Source organism: Plectropomus leopardus, chromosome 19, assembly GCF_026936395.1.
Source record: "Plectropomus leopardus strain MGB_pleo_1.0 chromosome 19, ASM2693639v1, whole genome shotgun sequence".
In the NCBI taxonomy this organism is placed as follows: domain Eukaryota; kingdom Metazoa; phylum Chordata; class Actinopteri; order Perciformes; family Serranidae; genus Plectropomus; species Plectropomus leopardus.
The window spans coordinates 13,360,521-13,381,220 of NC_142194.1; the positions used below are offsets into that span (position 1 = coordinate 13,360,521).

At 38.4% G+C, this 20,700-nt stretch overlaps 1 protein-coding gene across 2 annotated transcripts in view; it reads left to right on the forward strand.

The window, feature by feature from the left end:
• Positions 1 to 20,700, forward strand: part of kcnh4b (potassium voltage-gated channel, subfamily H (eag-related), member 4b) — a 54,906-nt gene that overhangs the window by 2,102 nt on the left and 32,104 nt on the right. For both annotated transcript variants that reach the window (XM_088070128.1, XM_088070129.1), the window contains 3 exons: positions 12,513 to 12,746; positions 15,724 to 15,855; positions 17,066 to 17,199. In XM_088070128.1, coding sequence (XP_087926254.1) covers positions 12,513 to 12,746; positions 15,724 to 15,855; positions 17,066 to 17,199 — 500 coding nt within the window. The remainder of the gene's footprint in view (positions 1 to 12,512; positions 12,747 to 15,723; positions 15,856 to 17,065; positions 17,200 to 20,700) is intronic.

Consider the following 20,700-nt stretch of genomic DNA (forward strand, 5'->3'; position numbering starts at 1 on the left):
TGCAGCACACAGTTCAGCTGCAGGATCAGGGGGTCGCGGCCTCATGTTGCATCAGGCCCGACTGAAGAGTCTTTTAGCAAAACATGGACTCCCTGCCGAGTCCTCAGGGCTGCTCTCTGGTTGAACCTCATCTCTGATCTCAAAGTGTAACTGGGTAAGAGGGAGAAAAACACTCCCTGTGGGGGCTCAGCAGGCCTCATGCAGCAACATTCTCTTACATCTTATCTCATGTTTTCTCTTAATTTATCAGAAAATTAATTTTGTGATATGAGAAACTATTATAAGAAAAGTCAGATACACCAGATGTTCTGAAGCATCCAAATCTGCTCTCACTCAGGTGTGCTGAATGATGAATCCCACTTGATCATAAGCAACTTATTAGCACTGATAACCTTCGAACCACTATATAAGAGCAGGGGTTGTGTCGTATGCAAATACTTTGACACATGATGCTGTAAATGCCATGTCAGCCGCAGTGGTGGAGGAAGTTGAATAGATATAATAAACTACCACACTGTAGAAATGCTCTGGTCCGTCAGCAGTCATAAATCATAGTCAGAAAAAGTATTAAAAGTAAAATTACTCAATGCAGAAGGAATTTAAATCAATTAAATCAATTTAATTAATTAAAAAAATAAAAAAGGAAAAGCAAAAAGTTCTTGAGAAGCTGGAACCCTGAAATGAATTGGCATGAAAAATGATTAACAAAACTACTTTATAGGTAGTTGATAGCTCAACACAATTTAAAACGGCTCAGCAGCCGTTCATCCTTCACATCAGAAAGATCTGTGGGATCTTTAGAAAATGTTCTCTGCGTGAGGCGCCGATGGCCAAAGCATCTAAAACCATACGTGCACTATTTAGAGCTGTAAGCACACAATATCTTTCAAGAGTTTTTATAGTCTTAAATGAGATAACAGTCTTTTTACTTTTTGCACTTACCTCATTTTGATAACCATATTCATACATGAATCTATCTCTGAAAAGGACCACATGTGTACTACTTACTGCAATGCTTAAATATGAAAAAGATGATCTGTCCATAATTCAGTCTTAAATTTGGTTAAAAAGTATGCTCAAATGGTCTTAAAAAGCTTTAAATTTAGGTGTCTGTTACTGACACCCTGGAAGAGCAGCAATAAGAAAACATTGTTAAATTCCAGAAATCAATCATTTCTAACAAAATAAAAACAAATAATGTCTGTGAACAGAAAAAAATCGGAAATTTGTTTCTATATTCGTTCCTGCATGAGGCCCACTGGCTTTTCCAATGTGTAACATTAGAAACATGTCAGATGTGAGTGCTGAAGTTTCACGGGACTTGTCTCATATTTTGTGGTATTTCAGCCCCAAAGATCTACAGTATCTCAGCGCTATTGTAGCTCTGAACAGCTGAGCCCACATCCAAACCTTACAACTGCAAGTTTATGCTGCTTCAAACTATTTCATATTCTCGGCAGTAATATATCTGCTTTATGTCAGTGTAGCAGAGTGTTATTCCTTCACCTGCGTGCTTGTGGATACATGACTAAATAATGGTTGTGATGAAGATGTGCAGTTAGTGTACAACACTAACCCTAATGCCAGTTTTTTTTGCCACTTTTAAGACATTCTCAAAGGCTACCATAACACTGTGGCTCCTAGACGAGTGTCCACAGCTCAAAATAGCTTCCGTTCTGTTGCCGGGGCGACAAGGTCCCGCCACTTGTCATGTATGATGCTTGAACAGTTAAGTCTTTGAGATAAGGATGGTCCGCTTAAGAGAAAACACTTGAACTTGCTTTCCAATCAAGGACTTTTAGAACCCAGCTGGTCTCTTGTTTTGGAAAGGTACATCTTGAACCAAGTGGCATTGTGGGTCATGCAGCAGCTTTCAGTGTCACCTCAAGCTGCCTTCAACCTGCTGCAGCTAAAGGTGGCTTTCCTCTTCTCCTGGAAAACAAATTGGCTTAAGATTCTTAATTTTTTTTAATTTAATTATCTTAATTTTAAGATACAGTATTTGGTAAAAATGTGTTTGCTTCTTCTTCTTCTTCTTCTTCTTCGTCTCGTTCCTCTTGAATGTTTGAGCTTCACTGTCCAGAACCATGTATGTGCAGAGTTTGACACGAGAAGACTTTTTTTTAAGGTTTTTTGTGACATCGCAGGTAGTTTGTAAACCAATTATCAGGGGCGTTTCTAAGAATTGTGGTCAGTGAGGGCTCAGCCCCGACCTCTGTACAGGAGAAAATTTTGTTGGGATTTTTTTTTTTTTTAAGCTGTATTTTGATGCTTTTATCATGCACTGTGGCACCTTATTTATCCTTAAAAACTTGTATTTCTTTACAGAATAATTAGAATATTCTGTAAAGTAAATAGATAAAACATAATGCATTGTCATATATTTTTATTAAGTGTATAAGTTGCAATATGGAGTCTAGACTGCTATTCTAAATAAGTAGAAATTATAAAGGCAAATAATTCATGGAGGCACCATGTTCCTGTCTAAAAGTGTGCCGTCCTTCAATTGGAGAAGATGATGAATACAGTTTTCAGCAATGTTCAATACTTAAAGGCCTTGAAGTAAAGTTAATTACACTATATATAATCTTGTATCGTCATTCAACTTGATAGTGGAAAATAAGCTTTTTCTCCTGCCAAAACCTCTAACACATCAAAACAAAATATACAGACAACATAATAAAAAAGCAGTTCCAGACAATGCATAACAAACCATACACAACCTTAACATGTAAAACATGATGTCTGTCTCAGATTTTCAGTCACATCAGTTAAAAAATGTTTTTAGATCAGCAAAATGACAGAAAGCAGCTCTGCTGACTGAGCAGTCACGGTCACACATCTTATCTAACGTGTCACTCCAACATTTGCCACATCTGCTGTTTGCAATAAGTACAATTTATATCAGAAAATAATTTATGTAAACATCATTATCCTATTTCATTTAACATTGCAGCATGTCCATTTAATTATTCAGATTGCCTCCTCTATGCAAAACAAGACCATCCCCTAGCCTTATGCAAAGCGTAACTACTGTCTGGGACAAATAATAGAGCATTTTGGTTTTAAAAGCTCTTCCAGCCATTATCTATTGTGCAGCTTATATTTCACATTTTCATCACCATCTGGAGGTTTCAGTGTAATTTCTCCAGTTTGTGGCTCTGAGTGAGAGTTGCTCACAAATATTGATTGGGCCATGCTCCACCTCAGGAATAACATTTATAAAACCGAAAGCAATTTTAAGTTGATTTTAATGTAACAGTTCCTGGACTGAGAAAATTGCTGGTGTGTGGTGTATAAACTCCCCGACACTATAAGCCAAATGTCAGAACAGGTTAAGTCAGTAACCTTTGGCACTGCATGGCACAGTATTTGGCTCATGGCAATGTCAGCGTTTCCTGTTCCCCAAGGATCTGTGTGTGTGTGTGTGTGTGTGTGTGTGTGTGTGTGTGTGTGTGTGTGTGTGTGTGTGTGTGTGTGTGTGTGTGTGTGTGTGTGTGTGTGTGTGTGTGTGTGCGCGCTCAGGGCTTCGAGTGTGCACTATGTGTTGATTCTATATGATGTGTCCTTTTGTGATTGTATATTGATCCCTGAAGTGGAGTTCTCTGAGGGCAGATGTTGGTTGTCAAACAGGCGAAAACCTCGACCTTCCAGTTTCCTACTGGGTGCTGTGTCTGTCATGTATGTTTGTGTGTTACAGCATACACGCCTGTCCTTTACACTCATCTCCACCTTCCCCCTCACTCCTTTACACGACCTCCCCGGCGGCGTTTTCACATTGACAGCAGCGCTCGCCCTGTGGGGCAGTGTAACCATAGGGCAGCTGCAGGCAGAGATAAGAACCGGGTTTATTTCCCCTTCTAACACTTTTCAGTTAAAAGACAACTGGAGAACCAAAGAGGGGATGGGGAGGACTGTCAGATTGAACCTTATGGAGCTCATTGTTACCAAGCTGATGAGCAGGTCTTAAAAGACCAGAATGCTGCAGACAGAAGCCGCTGGATAGCAGAAGCTATTGTGTGGCCTCTTCCTTTGCTGCTTCTTTTAAAGCTCCTTGTGTGTAGTTTTGCAGGTGCTGAGCTTGATGTAGGCATTCATTTGGTGATGTGCAAATCTTTAAAGGGGAACCTATTTTGCTAATTTTCAAGTGCATACTTGCATTTTGGGTTTTTACTTGAACATGTTTACACACTTAAATGTGCAAGAAAAAAATTAATTTGCCTCATACTGTCTGTGCTGGAGTAGAGGTCTGTGGTTAACAGTAGCTTAAAAAGACTTTTACATTTTGTTCTACAATGTAAAATATATCAGGTAATGTCCTACTCGCAAATTTTGAAGCTTTGATGTGTCTTTTAAAAAAGGCAGTCACTCACAGGCTTCAAAAATCATTTAAGTGGGGTTCATTTGGAAAGATTATCTTGCTTAACAAATGTGTTAGTATCAGGTTCATTTTCTACAGTAACACAAAATTCAGCGGAAAAATCCCTAATTTGGGTTTTTGATCAGAGGACCAGAGGATGCTTAACTTCCGTGTCGACCTACAGAAAAACATCATCCCTGAAGTAATCTATTGAAAGGAAAATTATATGGTAATGTTACATGAGCTGTCAATCAAGCCAGATTTGATCACGCCCCCACAATCCTGAGAAATGGTTTGAGCAGCTAAATGAACTGTTTTTCGAAATATGTTTTCCAATAGTTGAATTTTTTTTCACTCAGATTTCTGTGGATGCTTAATGATCATCTTTACTATTATATAGGCATTTTAAATTTTTTAAGCCAAGTTTCCAGTGGCTTTAAAGAAAAGTTCCCAAAATATCTGTGTATAATGTCAGTGATAGTTGTTACAAAGAAAGGAAATTGGAATCAGCCAAAATCAGAATTGGCAGGTTAGGCTTTAAAAAAATCAGAATTAGCCAAGAAAATTGCAATTGGTGCGTGCCATATAAAAAAAAATCCATGATGAGCTGATGGCAGCTTATAGCCAAAATTGGAAAAAAATGTTTTTTGCTCATAGGGATTACTTTTACATACATTCACATCAATTTTTTAAAATTCTGTTTTTGAGTAAAACACTAAAATCTAAACCTGCTCCTGATGTGCAGGTCTGCACCTTACGTGGGAGCTCCGCCTCCATCGGCGCGTGAATGTAGGTGTGAGTGGGTGTGAGGCTCTGTGAAGCACTTTGCACCGTTCTCAGAATAAAGGCGCCACATAAATACAGTCGTTTTGGCTTTTTAGAAATCAGATCACTCAGCAGAGATCAGTTTATTAAACAAGCACTAAATAAAATGTCATTAATCACTGATTTCAAAATACACACCAAGTGACTGATTTCATCATGCCTCTTTACCAAACCAGTGACCTTTTCCCCTGAGAGCCGACCTTTCCTGCACTTTCACTCATCCGCCCCAATAAGTAATTACATGCTCCTGGCTGGTAATTAGCTGGTGAGGCAGTGACCAAGCCACTTGGGCCTCATCTGTCTCTTATACACTGAGAAACTTGTGCAACATGGACATGATGCAGGCTGCTTCCTGTCAGCAGTAGCATGTAGTGACATCATGTCAGATTACAGTAGTAGCGAGTCAGCACAGATGTGTAATTAAGGAAGCTGGAGCAGCGGAGCGGCCACTCAAAGCAATATCCCTGAGAGGATTACGGCCTAAGAATTGAGGCATTGTCACAATCGCATACACGCGCACGCACACACATACACTCACAGAAAGTGTTTATCAAGTGGGGTTCATATGGGTGCTGGATTGCTTGCTTACAAAGTTACCAGAGAAGAAATAAGTATCTGTTTGTAGAAGCTGAAGTAAAGGGATTTTTAAAGGGATAGTTAACCCAAAAATACATATTTTTCGTCATAACCGCTATGCTGTTTACCAGTGTAGATTGTTTTGGTGTGAGTTGCAGCATGTTGGAGATGTTGGTCATAGAGATGTTCTCTTGAATATAATGAAACTGGATGGTACTCGGTTTGTGGTTTTAACAGCGCCACAAAATGCATCTGAAAATCTCAACAGCAATGTCTCTGCAGAAATCTCGACCCGGTTACTCAAGAGAATCCACAAACCTTGTTGCGAGCAGTTTCATGTAGGAACTAGTTTCTTTCTACCGACCTACTGCATCACCACTCAGAAGGAGGCGTGCATCTACTCATGGATAAGAGGTTCATGCTTGTGACAGCATGAGATGTAAACATTGATGGTGTCCTTTTCAGCTGAGCTGTAACGTTAGTTAGCTCAGTGGTGCTAGCTGAGCCCGCAGTAGATGCACGCTTTCTTCTGCACATTGATACGATTGGCGGCAGTAGCTCAGTCCAGTAGGACTTGACTTGGGAACCGGAGGGTTTCCGTTCATGTCCCCTTATGGACTATGTATAGGGGGTGGACTGGTAGCTGGAGATGTGACAGTTTGCCTCCTCAGCACTGCCAAGATGCCCTTGAGCAAGGTACTGGACCCCAAACTGCTTGGGGCACCTGTCCATGGTCAGCTCCCTTGTTCTGACATCTGTCCATTTAATGCATGTTGACAGGTCCTGTTTGTGCACGTGTGTATATTTCAGGCCTGTGTATGTAACATGTAAAGACAACAGAGTGAAAAAACAAAATTTCCTCTTGGGGATCAATAAAGTATGTCTTCTTTTTCTTCTTGAAAGAAAACAGTTCCTACATGAAACTGTTCACAACAAGGTCTGTGAACCGGGTCAGAGACATTGCTGTAGAGATTTTCAAATGTTTTTGGTTTATTTTGCGCTTTGAGCATCACAAGCCGAGTGCTTACCACAGAGGCGTGGGTTCGATTCTGACCTGTGGCCCTTTAGTGCATGTCCCCTCTGGCTCCCCTTTTTCCTGTATCTTAAACTGTCCTATCAAATTAAGGCAAGACAGCTGAAAAAATAAAAACTAAACTAAACTATTTTAGCCTTTGGTACCCTCACACTGAGCCAGGTTGCTTTCTCCTGTTTCCAGTCCAGTCTCAAAGTAAAAACTGACCTCACTTGATTTAAATCATTTAAAGAAAACTTGAATGAAATGACTGAATCATGCAGATAACTCCAATGACTCATCTAATCCACAGTGTGAATCAGCACAGTTTACATTCCTCCAAACACAGCATAAAAGTTTATTTTTTTTCCCTCATGGTGGCTCATTGGTTTTAATACATGCTTTAAAGGTGATTTATGACTACACCTGCCCTTGACCTATTTGAAGGACCGATTTAGGGATGCTGAGTGGAGATGTACCTATTCTTAGGTAACATTACATAAACCAAAGATGAATGCAGTTGCTCCCTGACACTTGCTGGCTCACTGAGTTTGGGTGTTAGAAATTTATAGAACATGAAAAGGAGGGCATGTTGTTTTTTTTTTTGTTTTTTTTTTTCAGGATAGGCTATCATGTCGTGTTCAGCCGTTGTTTCTAGGGCGATTTTTTTAGATGTGAAAAGGCAGAGATGGAGTACCAGAGCAGTTTGTTTTTACAGACTGTATTTGCAAAACGCTGGATGAAAAGCAACAGATATCAGTCACTCTACATGACACAAAGGTCTGCAGCTGACATATAGAACAGAAATATCTGTTTTGAAGTGTAGGGAACAGCAGCATCAGCAAAGCATAGCATATAGGCATAAAAGCTCCTCTGCCTGTTGATGGATCCGACTAATGCCTGTCTCTTTCTATAATTCCACAGTGACAGTTTAGTTACTGCTCACTGCACACCCAAGAAAGGTTGTCACCGCTCAGAAAGACATCCCCTATGGACTGCTTTCAGCTCAGTCTGGCCAATTAAAGTGCTAGATTGTGGAAAGCGCCGTAACAGCTGCTTAATACATCTCCTTCTTAGGCTCGCTCTCTGTGGAATTGGGGGAATTCAGACTGTATATGCATTGCCTCTCTGCTTGGCACTCAGAAAATCTGGAGTCTGATGTCTTCAGTTAAGCAGCAGAAAGAATTCATTTGCTGTGGAGCTGGGTCGCATGCCTCGGTGCAGACCTTTACAAGAGATAGCAAACAAATATGTATGCATGTTTCCTTACAAATGTAATTACACCTAAACAGTAGATGCTTAAGTGTATGAGGGGCTTTTAGCCTTTGAAGCCTGGATCGACATCACTTCTCTTTTGCTGCGTTCAGACCCTTTCACAGGTATTTAAACCTGTGAACCCTGAGCAAATTGGTTTTTAAAACGTGGGGTAAAAACATTTTGACAACTTAATAATTTCCTCATATTTTTTCAATTATTTTGTAATTCAGGGCTGTAAAATTAACCAGAAAAGATGAAAAATCTAAGGCCACACTAGATTTTGTAGTGTACAATACACACTGCCTTTCCCCAAACAAAGATAGCAGTGATCTGATAATGTCATTTTGACTTTTGTCAGTGAACCTTGTGCGTTATAATGGAGCTAGATTTTGTAACATTGTCTTTGTTAAATGTTGCTGTCCCTGGCTTCATCTGTGTTGAGGAAAAAGACTGCTAGGCTACTTTATACAATGTAAAATGTCATAGGCTTATGCTAATAATGTTAGCATGTTCCATTGGTGGGGAAAACATCTCTAGCAAAAGGAAAAAAAATCTTTTGTCTGTGAGGCTTGTGAGTTATGTGGAGGCAAATGTTGAACTTTTGTTTAATATTGTTGCCATTATGCCACATTTTTGGTGTTTTAATTGCGTTAGTTGAAACCCCACTGCCATCTAGTGTTTTAGTGGTGTAATTGCAAAGGGAAAGAGAAAAGAGTGCACAAGTAGCCAATAAATGCTCACGATGGCGTTGGCTTATTGCACGGGCAAAAGCATAGGCTCTTCGTAGAACCCACATACAACTAAAAACCAACCATAACAAGTAAACCTGCAGTTACAACAAATTAACTACACAGTTTCACAGAAGAAAAGTTGAAATCACTATTGTAAAGTGATGGTTATACAAATACATACATACAAGTGTCACTAAGAGTGATAGCATGAATGCAAACTGACCAAACAAAAGAATAAAAAATAGAGAAGCGTAAATACGACAATTCCAGTATCACCATGTCTTGCATGGATTCACGTGCAGCCATGAATCCACCACAGCAACTGCATTTGCTTTGTGGTGAAATACTTTTTCACAACCAGTCAGTCAAAGGGGCACCATGAAGGGGCACTTGAGTCCATTAAGGGCTGTGGGAGTACAACAGACATATCTGTTTAATGGGATCCATGCTGAATATACAGAGAATAGATTAAATAACATGACCGTGAAAACCAATCCAAAAGATGTTTTTGTTGAATGGTGTTGGCTTGGCTATGGCTTACAGGTGATGTTTTATGCTGCAGGTTGTTATATGTTTGTGTATGTATTCATTTGATTTGTAAGGGGACCATGTGAAATGCCATTTGATGTATTTTGCTTGAGTAAGCTACAGTCTGTTGACAGGTCACAATTAAAACCGTAAAGCGAGCATTGAACAAGACAGAAAAACTTCTGCATTTTTCTTTCATAAAATACTGCAAAATTAATAAATCGGAGGTCAGAGGAAGTCTGAATTAGTTTTTTTTATCTTGTTTTTAGTACCCCAGGGTTTGCTGCTGCTGCTGCTGTGTATTACTGTTTTGAAATATTTCAAAGCTCCTTCTGCTGGTAGCTCTTTTGATAGATCTTCTCCATCAAAGAAGCCACACTGCAGGAAGAATCTGCTTCTGCTTACCAAGGTCACACGAGTTTAGAAACTGAGGAAAAGTGTGACGTCAAACTCTACCTGTCGCCAGGGTTTATATATTGGTCTGCAGGAACAGATGCACTGCAGCCCGAAGTTACTGGAATTAAATAACAGAGCAGAGAGAAAAAAGAAAAAACAGGACATGGTGCGGCTCTGTCCCTGCTGGAGAGCTGTCCGTGGTGCTGAAAGCGTGGCAAGAAATAAGAAAGAGGCAAAGCAGAACACCATGTGCATGAGACTCACTTACACATTTTTTGGGGTGTCTGTGAGCTAATCTGCTGCTGGTAGATCAGGGTATATTGTGATGCATAGCTATGTAGGAATATGGATATGTTTTGTATGCATATTTGTTTTAAACTTTTTATTTTGTCACAAACACATGAAACACAATAAATTCACAATATTATCATACTTTTAGTCATTTCATGACCGTCTTCAACAGTACTTAATACATCTTCAATGATAATAATACTTCACAGAATGTACCTATTAATTCAGCATATACCTCCAATGTAACCATTTATAGTCAAATGAAAAGGACATGAAATATACAAGTATGACAAAACAAACTAATAACAATAAAATATAAACTAAAGTTAAACCCGAAAACGAACAGAAAGATGAATCAAAAGCTAAAAACAAATCAAAAACAAGGAAAAAACAAAACAAAAAGAAGAAAGGAATCATTTGTTTTGTTATCATTGCTTGTTTCTTTTTATCATAGGATTTCTTATGTTTTTATTTATTTAAGTTTTTAATAAATATTTTTTACTTAGTTATTAATTGTTTTATGTATATATTTATATGTGTATGAGTCATTTGATTTTCTGACCACAGGTGAAAAAAATAGTTCAATAAAATATTAATATAAACAAAAAAAGGCAAAGCAGAGATGTTTTGGTGCTGACCAAATAGCAAAACTGGAGAGCAATATCTGAATCATATGATTCACATGATGTAAAAACCTGCATAACAAACTTAATATTCCACCACTTTAATTTAACATTTAGATGTATGGATCTGATGGATTTTCATCAGTTTATGGAGGCACATTGAATTTTCCCATTTAATATCAGCACCTTGAGATGAACATGCAATGACCAGGTGATGGAACACATGAGCAGGGGACGCTGAAAATATTCCTGTGTGTTATTGGATTTTAAAATTAGGTTCAATCCATCACGATGCCTGAAAAAAGATTTGATATAAAGCTGCTTTCATAAGCTGTGTATTCACATGCCATTTGGCCTGAAATATATATGTTTTTGTAGTTATGTAAAAGTAATTTATGGAGGAAGTAGTGAAATATGAAAGAAAAGTTGTGAAAGCTGAGCATAATAAAAGCTCCAGCTTGTAGGATTTAGGGGGATATATTGGCAGAAATTGAATGTAATTTAGTAAGTGTGTATTCTTTAGTTTATAATCATGTGAAAATATGAATTATCATGTTTTCATTATCTTAAAATGATCCGTTTTTATCCACATAGGGTGCAGGTCCTCATCCATGGAGTCCACAGTGTTTCTACAGAAGCCCAGAATGGACAAAATAAACCCTGGCTCTAGACAGTTATTGTATGTTTTGCCACCCTGTTTCCCCTACATGATAAGCAGAATAGTTTTGGAAAAACACTGATTTTTTTTTATGTGAAACTGCTTCAGTCAGTGGTTTTAATCATCTGGGCAGTTTTGTTTGGTGAGAAAAAAAACTCTGTGGATAATTCATCTCACAATAAAAACCTCCTGAACAATGAATCCTAACTGGGAATTCAAGCTTGGCGCTTACATGTCTTAAAAACACTGGTTGCTTACAAATGGCTAAACGAGACTTGAGTGCATAATAATGCCAAACAGAGCTCTACAGCCTTGTTGTGGTGGCGATGTTGAAGTCATTTAACTGAGGTGTAGCTTACAGTAACTTTTCACCTCCGGCATTTGTGTTTATGCTTCCAAAATCATTAAAGTGGAATACTTTTTCTGAACAAAACGTGGAAGTATCACAAATTTTTGTTCCACGCAGATCTTATTTTCTTCAATAATCCAAAACAAATAAATATGACACCGAGATACTAGCGCCGTTATCAATTTGACACACAAGCCTTGTCAGAAGTGGTAACCAAACATCAGATATCTTACACAGAGGTAAACAAAACAATCATTTGGACTTGTTAAAATTTGTAATAATGAATAATTCACAATCATATGTATTTAATCCGCACCTTTCTAAAAGCTCTGTGGATGTATCATTTTAAAAAATGTATTTGACTACATAAAAAATGTTAATAGAACTTCTGATGTTGTCATCTATATATTCTTGCTTGCGTGTACCCAAAGATAATTCAAGCCATTTACTTAACTATTTAGTAAATTCTTAAGTCTGATCCTTTGTGAGTTCACACATCATCAAATCAGATGAACCAATCACTAACAGTCAGCTGTTTTTATATCTCGTAGCACAAGATGCCATTTCCTTCAGCCATCCACATCAGTAGTCCTGAAATCACACGATGGCGGCTCTGGGGAAATTAATTTAGCCCCAAATTGAGTCCACACCAAAGTGTGATTCATGTTTACTTGAACTTTAAACCTGCAAAGCTTTGACCTGCGATCAAAGAGCAGAACAGCCTTTGATTCTAGTGCCAAGAGCAAATTTGCACCAAACTTCAGACTAAAGCACGATATGTGTTATTTGTTGCTGGTTTGTTTCTCAAAAATGTTTCACAATGGCCTTGAACTTTATGTTTTACAGTTTTTTTCTGACTCCATGAGGCTTCACTTCTTCTTACACCTTCTCGTGTCATTCTCACAGACAGTAATTTCCTGTTGGGTAACGCCCAGGGCCACCGCGGGTACCCCATCGTCTACTGCTCAGACGGCTTCTGCGAACTGACGGGCTTCACGAGAACCGAAGTGATGCAGAAGAACTGCAGCTGCCGCTTCCTGCACGGAGTCGACACCAGCGAGCACGTGGCCCAGCAGATGGAGAAGGCTCTGGAGGGGAAAGAGGAGTACCAGGCTGAAGTCCACTTCTACAAGAAGAACGGTGGGTGCATGGAAAAGAGAAAAGGGGCGAATTAGCCCAACTGTGACTTCACAGTAACTTTCATCTAGAAGTAAAGTTTTTATCTGGCAATTAGCATTCTTTACATCTTGTTCAGACTTATTCAAGCACTGGAAAGATGTTCTTTTAATAAAACTGGGCTGTCTTTGCAGTAGAAAGATACAAATACTTTTAAAATTGGTGCTACATGACCAGAGAAAACAGAGGGTTTTGGCATTCACTTTTGCTTAAGATGTAGAAGACCTACAACTACCACAGTACATCGTGTCGCACCTGACCTTGCTTGGTGGGTGATTTAATGCGAGCTTGGCCTTTTTTCCACAAAAAGCAATATCGCTGTTGCCAGGTAACAAACAATCTCAAATTATAATTATTATAGTTATACATTTAAAGTTAATTACATTTGCATTTTTAGCACATTTTTCAAGCTTTTCCTTTTTTTTTATTATCATTTTTCTTTTCTTTTTTATGTGAGCAATTTTTCAGGTTTATTTCTTGCAACTTTTTACTAATTCCTTGCTAATTTGGGGTGATTTCTTGTGACATTTTTCATTGCCCGACATTGTTGATTTTAGATGAGGCCAATTTGCTCAGGTTTCAAGGGAATAAACAGTGCACTAAAACATGTTTCTGAAAACATTTGTGAAGATAATCTTGCTGAATATAATGAGTAAGTAACATAAACTTTTGTTGGCCACAGAGCAAAACCTTCTGCAGTGCCAATGGAAAAATCCCATTGGATTTTTTTGAAGGGAACCAGGGTGATGCTAACCTCCAAATAAATGTCATTCCTGCAGCACTCTATATTTTATGTATCCGTTCCGGTGGGTATTAAAAAATGAGGAAGTACAATCTGTAGTTTTGAGCAGCAGCAGAGCTTTTTTTGATGTTGTTCCCAACATTATGAAGAGCACATTTATTTTTAGCTGAGAGCTGAGCATTTTTGGTTGGATTATGAATCTCCACAGTGAACGGAATTTTAAATACAGCAGGTCAGCAGTGCAAAACATGCTCTTTTACAGAGTTACTGCTCATTATTATTAATACAAACCCATCAGATTGAATGGAAAATCTGCAGTGAGTTCATTTCAGTGATCCGTTCAACATGAGTGCAGAGGGTTTTTGAAGGAGTGAGCTTGTGTGCTTCAATAACAAGCTCAAACTAAGTCAAGAATACACATTTTCCATTAATACTTTCTTAATGTAGCAAATGCAAAGGACAAAATACTGTACGTACTGTGTTTATCACTGTAGTTTAAATCCTTTTCCTGCTGACTTCTAGTTAATCCCTCTGACAAAGTCTTGGGCTCAAAACACGATGTCATGCATGAACAGAGAACATACAACCCTGTTTAAGCCTCTGATCGGAGACCTAAACCTGCGCCCTCGAAGTGTGTGAACTGCTAATTACGCTGGATTGCCAAATCTGCTCTGTAGCTGGAAAAAGGTCTTTATTGTCATCTTCTTGTTTTTTACAGTACAGGAAGTAACAGTAACGCAGTGCCAATACAACTAACGGGAAGAAATACATGATGATTTTGTAAAATAGTATGTAGATTCAGACGTGAGAAAAGGAAAAGAGGACAAAGACTGTGAAACTGAAAGACAGGGAATTAAATTTTAAAGCTTTAATCCAAATGGCAGATATTCATTACTGGTGCAGTATTAGCGGGATTTTCATGATGAAGTCAGACACTGAAGGAATTCAGTTGCTGAACACACACACCATCCTCTCTGGAAGAAGGACTCTGATGCCTTACTTAAGTACTCATACCACACTATGAAATGCTCTGTTACAAGTATTTAATGTAAAAGTACTCAATACAGAGAAATGTCCCCTGTGACTATCATCACATATCACACACTATCACATCTTATATCATTTATTATTAATAAAAACTATAAGTGTACAATAAGGAAAAATGCACAAATACTAATATTTGTTCTGAAAGTTTTTAAATCTTGTCTGAACTTACTTCAGGCAAGTATCTAAGAGTACAACTTTGGAATGTTTAGCTCACATTGAAAATAAACACACATTTTTACTAAAACTTAACTATGTATAACTGAACTGAAAGTAAGACTCAGATGCTTTAGTTTTTGTTGTTTCTTGTGGGAAAACAGCCAAGCTCGCAATATGTCACTGACCAGCTATAGCATATGCTAGTCAAATGTGGCACAGTGCATTCTGGTAGTTGTAGGTTTTCTACCTCTTGAGCAAAAGTGAATGACACTGTCCTTTTCCTCTGTTTTGTCTGGCCATAGCACCAATTTCAGGAGTATTTGTGTCTTTCTACTGTAAAGATACTTAAGTTTTATTTAAAAAAATATGGTATTTGTCCAGTGGTGATATACTTCCTTGCATACAGTACTTACAGTACTACTTCAATAATAATACTTAGTTACATTCCACCGCTGGTACCTGCTGCTTGAAAACACCAAAATGCACACATACATGTTTAATTTACACCCACAGCCTTGTGCTAAAATACGACCATCCACACTGTTTTATTCCTGCGCACACACACACACACACACACACACACACACACACACACTAGGGACACTAAGAGACGTGAAACATCTGTTTGGTGGCAGAGCACAGTTTCTGCAGAGTTGCTAATGAGCGTACTGGGTTATGGCGAGGTCTTGGATCTATTGTGCTCCTTCCCTGCCTGACTTGTTATAACCAAACCTCTGACTTGATCTTTCTCTTTGTGCACCATCCTCCCGAACATGATCCATATCTAATTGGGGGTTTATTTTTAGAAAGGCTATGCCATACTTGACAAGTATCAACAGTCTCAGCAGACATGGTGAGAGCTGACGTGACACAGGAGATCGCAGGCCCTGGCATCCAAAGCTGAAGTCATTAAGAAGATGCATAACATTTACACTGCATGTCTCTGTTGAGGATTTGCCTTCACAAACTAAATAAAGATTTCTGATTCTGTTCCAGGTGTGGCCTTCTGGTGTCTGCTAGACATCGTGCCCATAAAGAACGAAAAGGGAGAAATGGTTCTCTTCCTCTTCTCATTCAAGGACATCACTGACACCTATGGAAAGGGCTACCAAAACAGCAAGAAAGAGGGTAGGCTACAAGCCCTGTTTACAAAAACAGTTCCCTTTATTTGCTTACTTTGAGGATTGATTTACGAGCGGGTCATCCTCTGGCCCCCAGCTTTCATTTTCTCCGTGCTCTCTTGTTCATCACTGTCACACTCTGCCCTGCAGTTTTTGTTTGTGCTGGCATTCGTTCACTGAACTCAGACAATGTTTTTGCAATGGGGAGTTTGATTTGGGCAGCGGTGTGTTCTCAAGTGGAACCTGGACACAGTCTGTCGCAAATACCAAACAGCATGTCGGGGGAAATCATGTTGTTATAGCGCAATAAAATGAAAGCTGAGTACGTGGATGTGTTTTTTGTCTTTACAGGAAAGATTATTCAGCAAAAAATACTAGTTACAGTATTCTCTACAAGTGGTCTTTGCCTTCCTTGTGATCAGTGGCAGAATGTAACTAAGTACATTTACTCAAGTACTCTACTAATGTACAAATTTAAGGTACTTGTACTTTACTTTGGGTATTTTCTTTTCATGCCACTTTAGACTTTTACTAAAATTAATTATCTGTTATTTTGCATGAATAAGGAAAGCTTCTATTCTAATTTAGAATATTAAAAATTACATTAAAATGCATAAAAATAATAAAAATGTATAATATATATATATATATTTTTTTTTAAAAAATCAGCATATCTGTAGGCCAATGTACTGAAAAATGTACCTATTACTTTGCAATAAAAATATAAGAAAAGTTCATAAAATGTGATCCAAAATATTTTAAAATATTTTTTAAAATACATAAAATATTGATTATATCAATCAGCTGAGATGAGTAAAAATGCATAAAAATAATAATAAAAACATATAAAATATATATGTTTTAAAATCAACATATCAAGAGGCCAGTTGACTGAAAAAAATTACCTATTATTTTGCAATAAAAAAGAAAAGTTTATAAAATGTGATTCAAAATATTTTTTAAAAAAATACATAAAATAAAATATCAATTAGCCAGTTGAGAAAATTAATTGCCAAGTGTTTTGATAAATATTTAATAGTTTTTATGTTTGAATTTTTTTTTTTAGATTTCTCTGCATAGGGTACCTAAATTTCACTGATTATACTTACTTACTTTTACTTAAATAACATTTCCAATGCAGGACTTTTCTCAGGGTGGTATAAGTAATTTTAGGAACCGCATCCTTCTTCCAACACTGCTTATGATCTAATTGACAGTTTCAGAGGACAAGAGGCGCAGGAGGAAGAGCAGCTCTCACTTCAGCGAGGCCAGGAAGCGCGGACGCACCATGTTATACCAGCTGACCAGCCAGTTCTCAAGAGGAGGCAAAAGAGAGGTCAACCTGGGTGGTGTAAGTACTTTTACCACTCTCACATGCTTCCTTATAGGCTTATGTGTGCCCTGACATAGCCTGAAAATCAACAGGAGTTACTCAGATATGCAGCGCCCTCAATCTCAAGCTTGAATTATTAATGTTAATATCCAAAAGATGAGTTTTTAGGAAGACAATATATGAGGAAAGTCTTGACCCAGATTCCCAAAGTGTGGCTTATCTCTGAAAAATGTATCAAATGGGTTTACTATTTTAAGTCTCCTGAGTTATCTTGCTTCTGTTGTATTTATTTGCATGGAAGCTGTTGTTTGGTGGCTTTATGTGGACACGTAGCAAGGTCACTGTGGCAGCGCCGGCTGCTGGGAGGCACAAGATGGTCTCACTGACTATGAGGTGTTATTGGTCATAGGGGAGCTGGATGTGTCATCATCATCACTTTTTTGGGGGGCCTGCTCAGACATGCTAACACCTTGCCATTGAGCTCTATGATGTAGGTCATTATGTCACGTACATGCTCCCTTAAAGGGATAGCTGGGATTTTTTGAAGTGGGGTCACATAAGGTACTTATCCATAGTCGGTGGATTACCTACAGTGGGTGGCAGTCGGCACACCTCCAGTTTGAAGAAGCAGGCAGGAGTACTGCCATGGCAGCAGCAGAATCAGAATCAGAATCAGAATCAGAATCAGAATCACGTTTATTGGCCAAGTTCAACAAATAAGGAACAAGGAATTTTTTCCGGGTTGGCAATGCTCACAGTACAGGGGAGGGAAATACGTTAGGGATAAGAAAAATAGAAAAAAAGACAGACATAGGCATGTAATTGTATTTACAAAAGGAAGAGATAGAGAATATATACAAAATGTAGTCTAGCCACCTAAAAAAATGTGTACGCTATATTTAGATTATTTTCAGCGCTTTATCTTGCCATCAGACAGTCCTTTCTTTTTTTAAAAAGATCTTTTTTAGCTTTTGCCTTTATTACAGATAGGACAGCTTAAGTGCAAAAGTCGAAGAGAGAGGAGATGACATGCAGCAAAGGGCCGCAGGTGGAGTCAAACCTGCGGCCGCTGCAGAAAACACAAAGCCTCTGTACACGGTGCACCTACTCCACCAGGTGAGCTGCACTGAAGCCTGAAGGATTCATTGAGTTCACCAACCCTATCTCCTATTACGTTTTGATGTATGAAACTGCTTTTGTGGTTTGTGGAAAGGTGTTCACTGCATGGACTATGTTCAGAGACATGTCTCTTCCAGGCAATGAAACACCATATTCATGTTCTGCAAAGGTTGCAGAACGAGGTGGTTTGGGAGGACGGCAGGTGTGCAAAGTCCAGGAACCTGACACAAGAACTTAGAGTTAGGGAAATATCGGTATTTTGGTTACATCTGAATGAAAACTGTAACAACAAAGACTCTTGTCTTAGGTTTAGGCAACAAATGCACTATAGGGTTTTGGAAAGATCGTGAATTAGGTTTAATGTTCGGTAAAAATATGCTATGCTAAATACTTCTGCGATTTGCTAGATACCTTAATTAGCTTAGTTTCCTCATTATGTTCATGGAAAATGTCACTTGCACTGCATTTGGTGTATCAGATTAGTTTTATATAAATGTAACATCTTGGAGACGGGGCTGAAGTCATGCAATAACACAAACAAACAAACAGATCGAGGCGGTGGTGGGCAGCAGGTCCCCCAGTGAAGTAAAATGACTGTTTTTGTCAAATAAGTCTGGTGACTTTAAAGAGAGCATAAATAACAGCTTTAGTTCCCTGCCAGAAAGGGCAGTCTGACGGCAAGATAAAGTGGTAAAACTGAACTAACCTATATACCATTTACTTACCATTTCCATTTACTTTACCTTTGGGTCAAAAGGAGGCTGTTGTGTTCTATACATTACCATATATATGTACAACCTGTTGGAGAATGTATGGATGGAGGATAAATAGGCTCATTACATATGGATTTCAAATGTTTTTTCAGACAAGTGTGTCATTGCAATAGCTTGCCCTTCCTGTTTCTAGCAATTTAAGAGACCATTTGTTGTGTTGAAATAAACCCCAGTTATGGTCCATTACATTGCTACTTGTCTTACAGAACAAAGGCCTTCGTAGGCTTTGAATAATGAAGTCGCGCTTCACTCCGAGCAAATGTTATTCATGAGAACGAGCTCCTGTTTTGCTCTCAGATTCCAAACGGGAGCAGTTTTTCTAGCAGAGCACCATTTTGAGATAATCCCGCTCCATCCCTGCAGAGGCTCAGTTACCAACTGGGTCTGTACTCAAACCTGTCCTTCACAATGTGGCGTTTCATCCCAGGGGGCTAAAAGCAATTCAGAGCATTTCAGGGGTAAATTAAAATGTAAAAAAAAAAAAAAAAAATGAAAACCTGTGAGACGTGTGATTCAAGTGGCTAATATTAGCATTTTAAAATGGGAAAACATGGGTAAAAAAGGCTGTTGTGTATTCTTTGGAGAGGTGCATTTAGCACTTTAACTTTTAATGGCAATGGTAATGGCATGCCCCATACTTGACACCAAATTTTGAGCCTCCCTTCCTCAGTGTTTCATGCATTGCTCAAACCTGCAAAACAGGACCAGAATCTAACATGAAATTTGCCTTTTGGACATTAAAGCATGGTAGAATTTTTCAGTGACTGGCCAAATGTATTTGCCAATTTTAGATATGTTATAGACTATTAACTATTTATAACACAAAGAAAAAGGTGTGAGAATCAGAATAAAACTTTTTTTTCTCAGGAATTGAAAAAGAAGGCATTTTATTTCTGTGTGTCTTAAGGACTCAGCAGAACATTGCATTGTAATGAGATGATCAGTTATAAGTTATTTACTTCACATGTCAGTGGCTCTAATGTTGTAGCTGATCAGAACTTGTTGATGTTGGTTAGACAAATTAAGCATTTTGTAAAGGCCACTTTGGGAAACTCATTGCCATATTTTAAGGTTTTGTGACATTTTTTAGACTAATTCATTAAAGGTTCAACCAAAAAAAAAGAGCCTTGGGCTTTGGTAATCTATGATTAACATTTTCATGGTTTTTTGACATTTTTTAGTCTGAATAGTTAAAGGTTTAAAGAAAAAAACAGAAGCAGTTCTGTTCACTCAGGAGACTTAAAATTTTCTAAAAGGCAGTGATAAATACCCTCACATGACCCTGACCTGCATCCTGTTCACACCTTCGGAAACAAAAAGCTCTGCTGCTGCTGCTGTCAGACCCGCCCTGCATGTGTCTTCATGGGACTCAGTGTGCTGCACCTCCCCTCTGTTTGCCAAAACTCCTGCTGCCTTTTTTCCAATCCCACCTTCTTACAGATGGCACTGTTCCCTGACACACTTGTTCTGATAGTGCTCACACATGCCCTTCCACAAAAACATTCACACATATAAACCACACAGTAAATGACGGCTTGACACAAACATACGGTAATACATCAACACATTCTGGATCACCCGCATAACATTTATCATCCAGATTTTATTCCAGCAGCAGACTGTATTT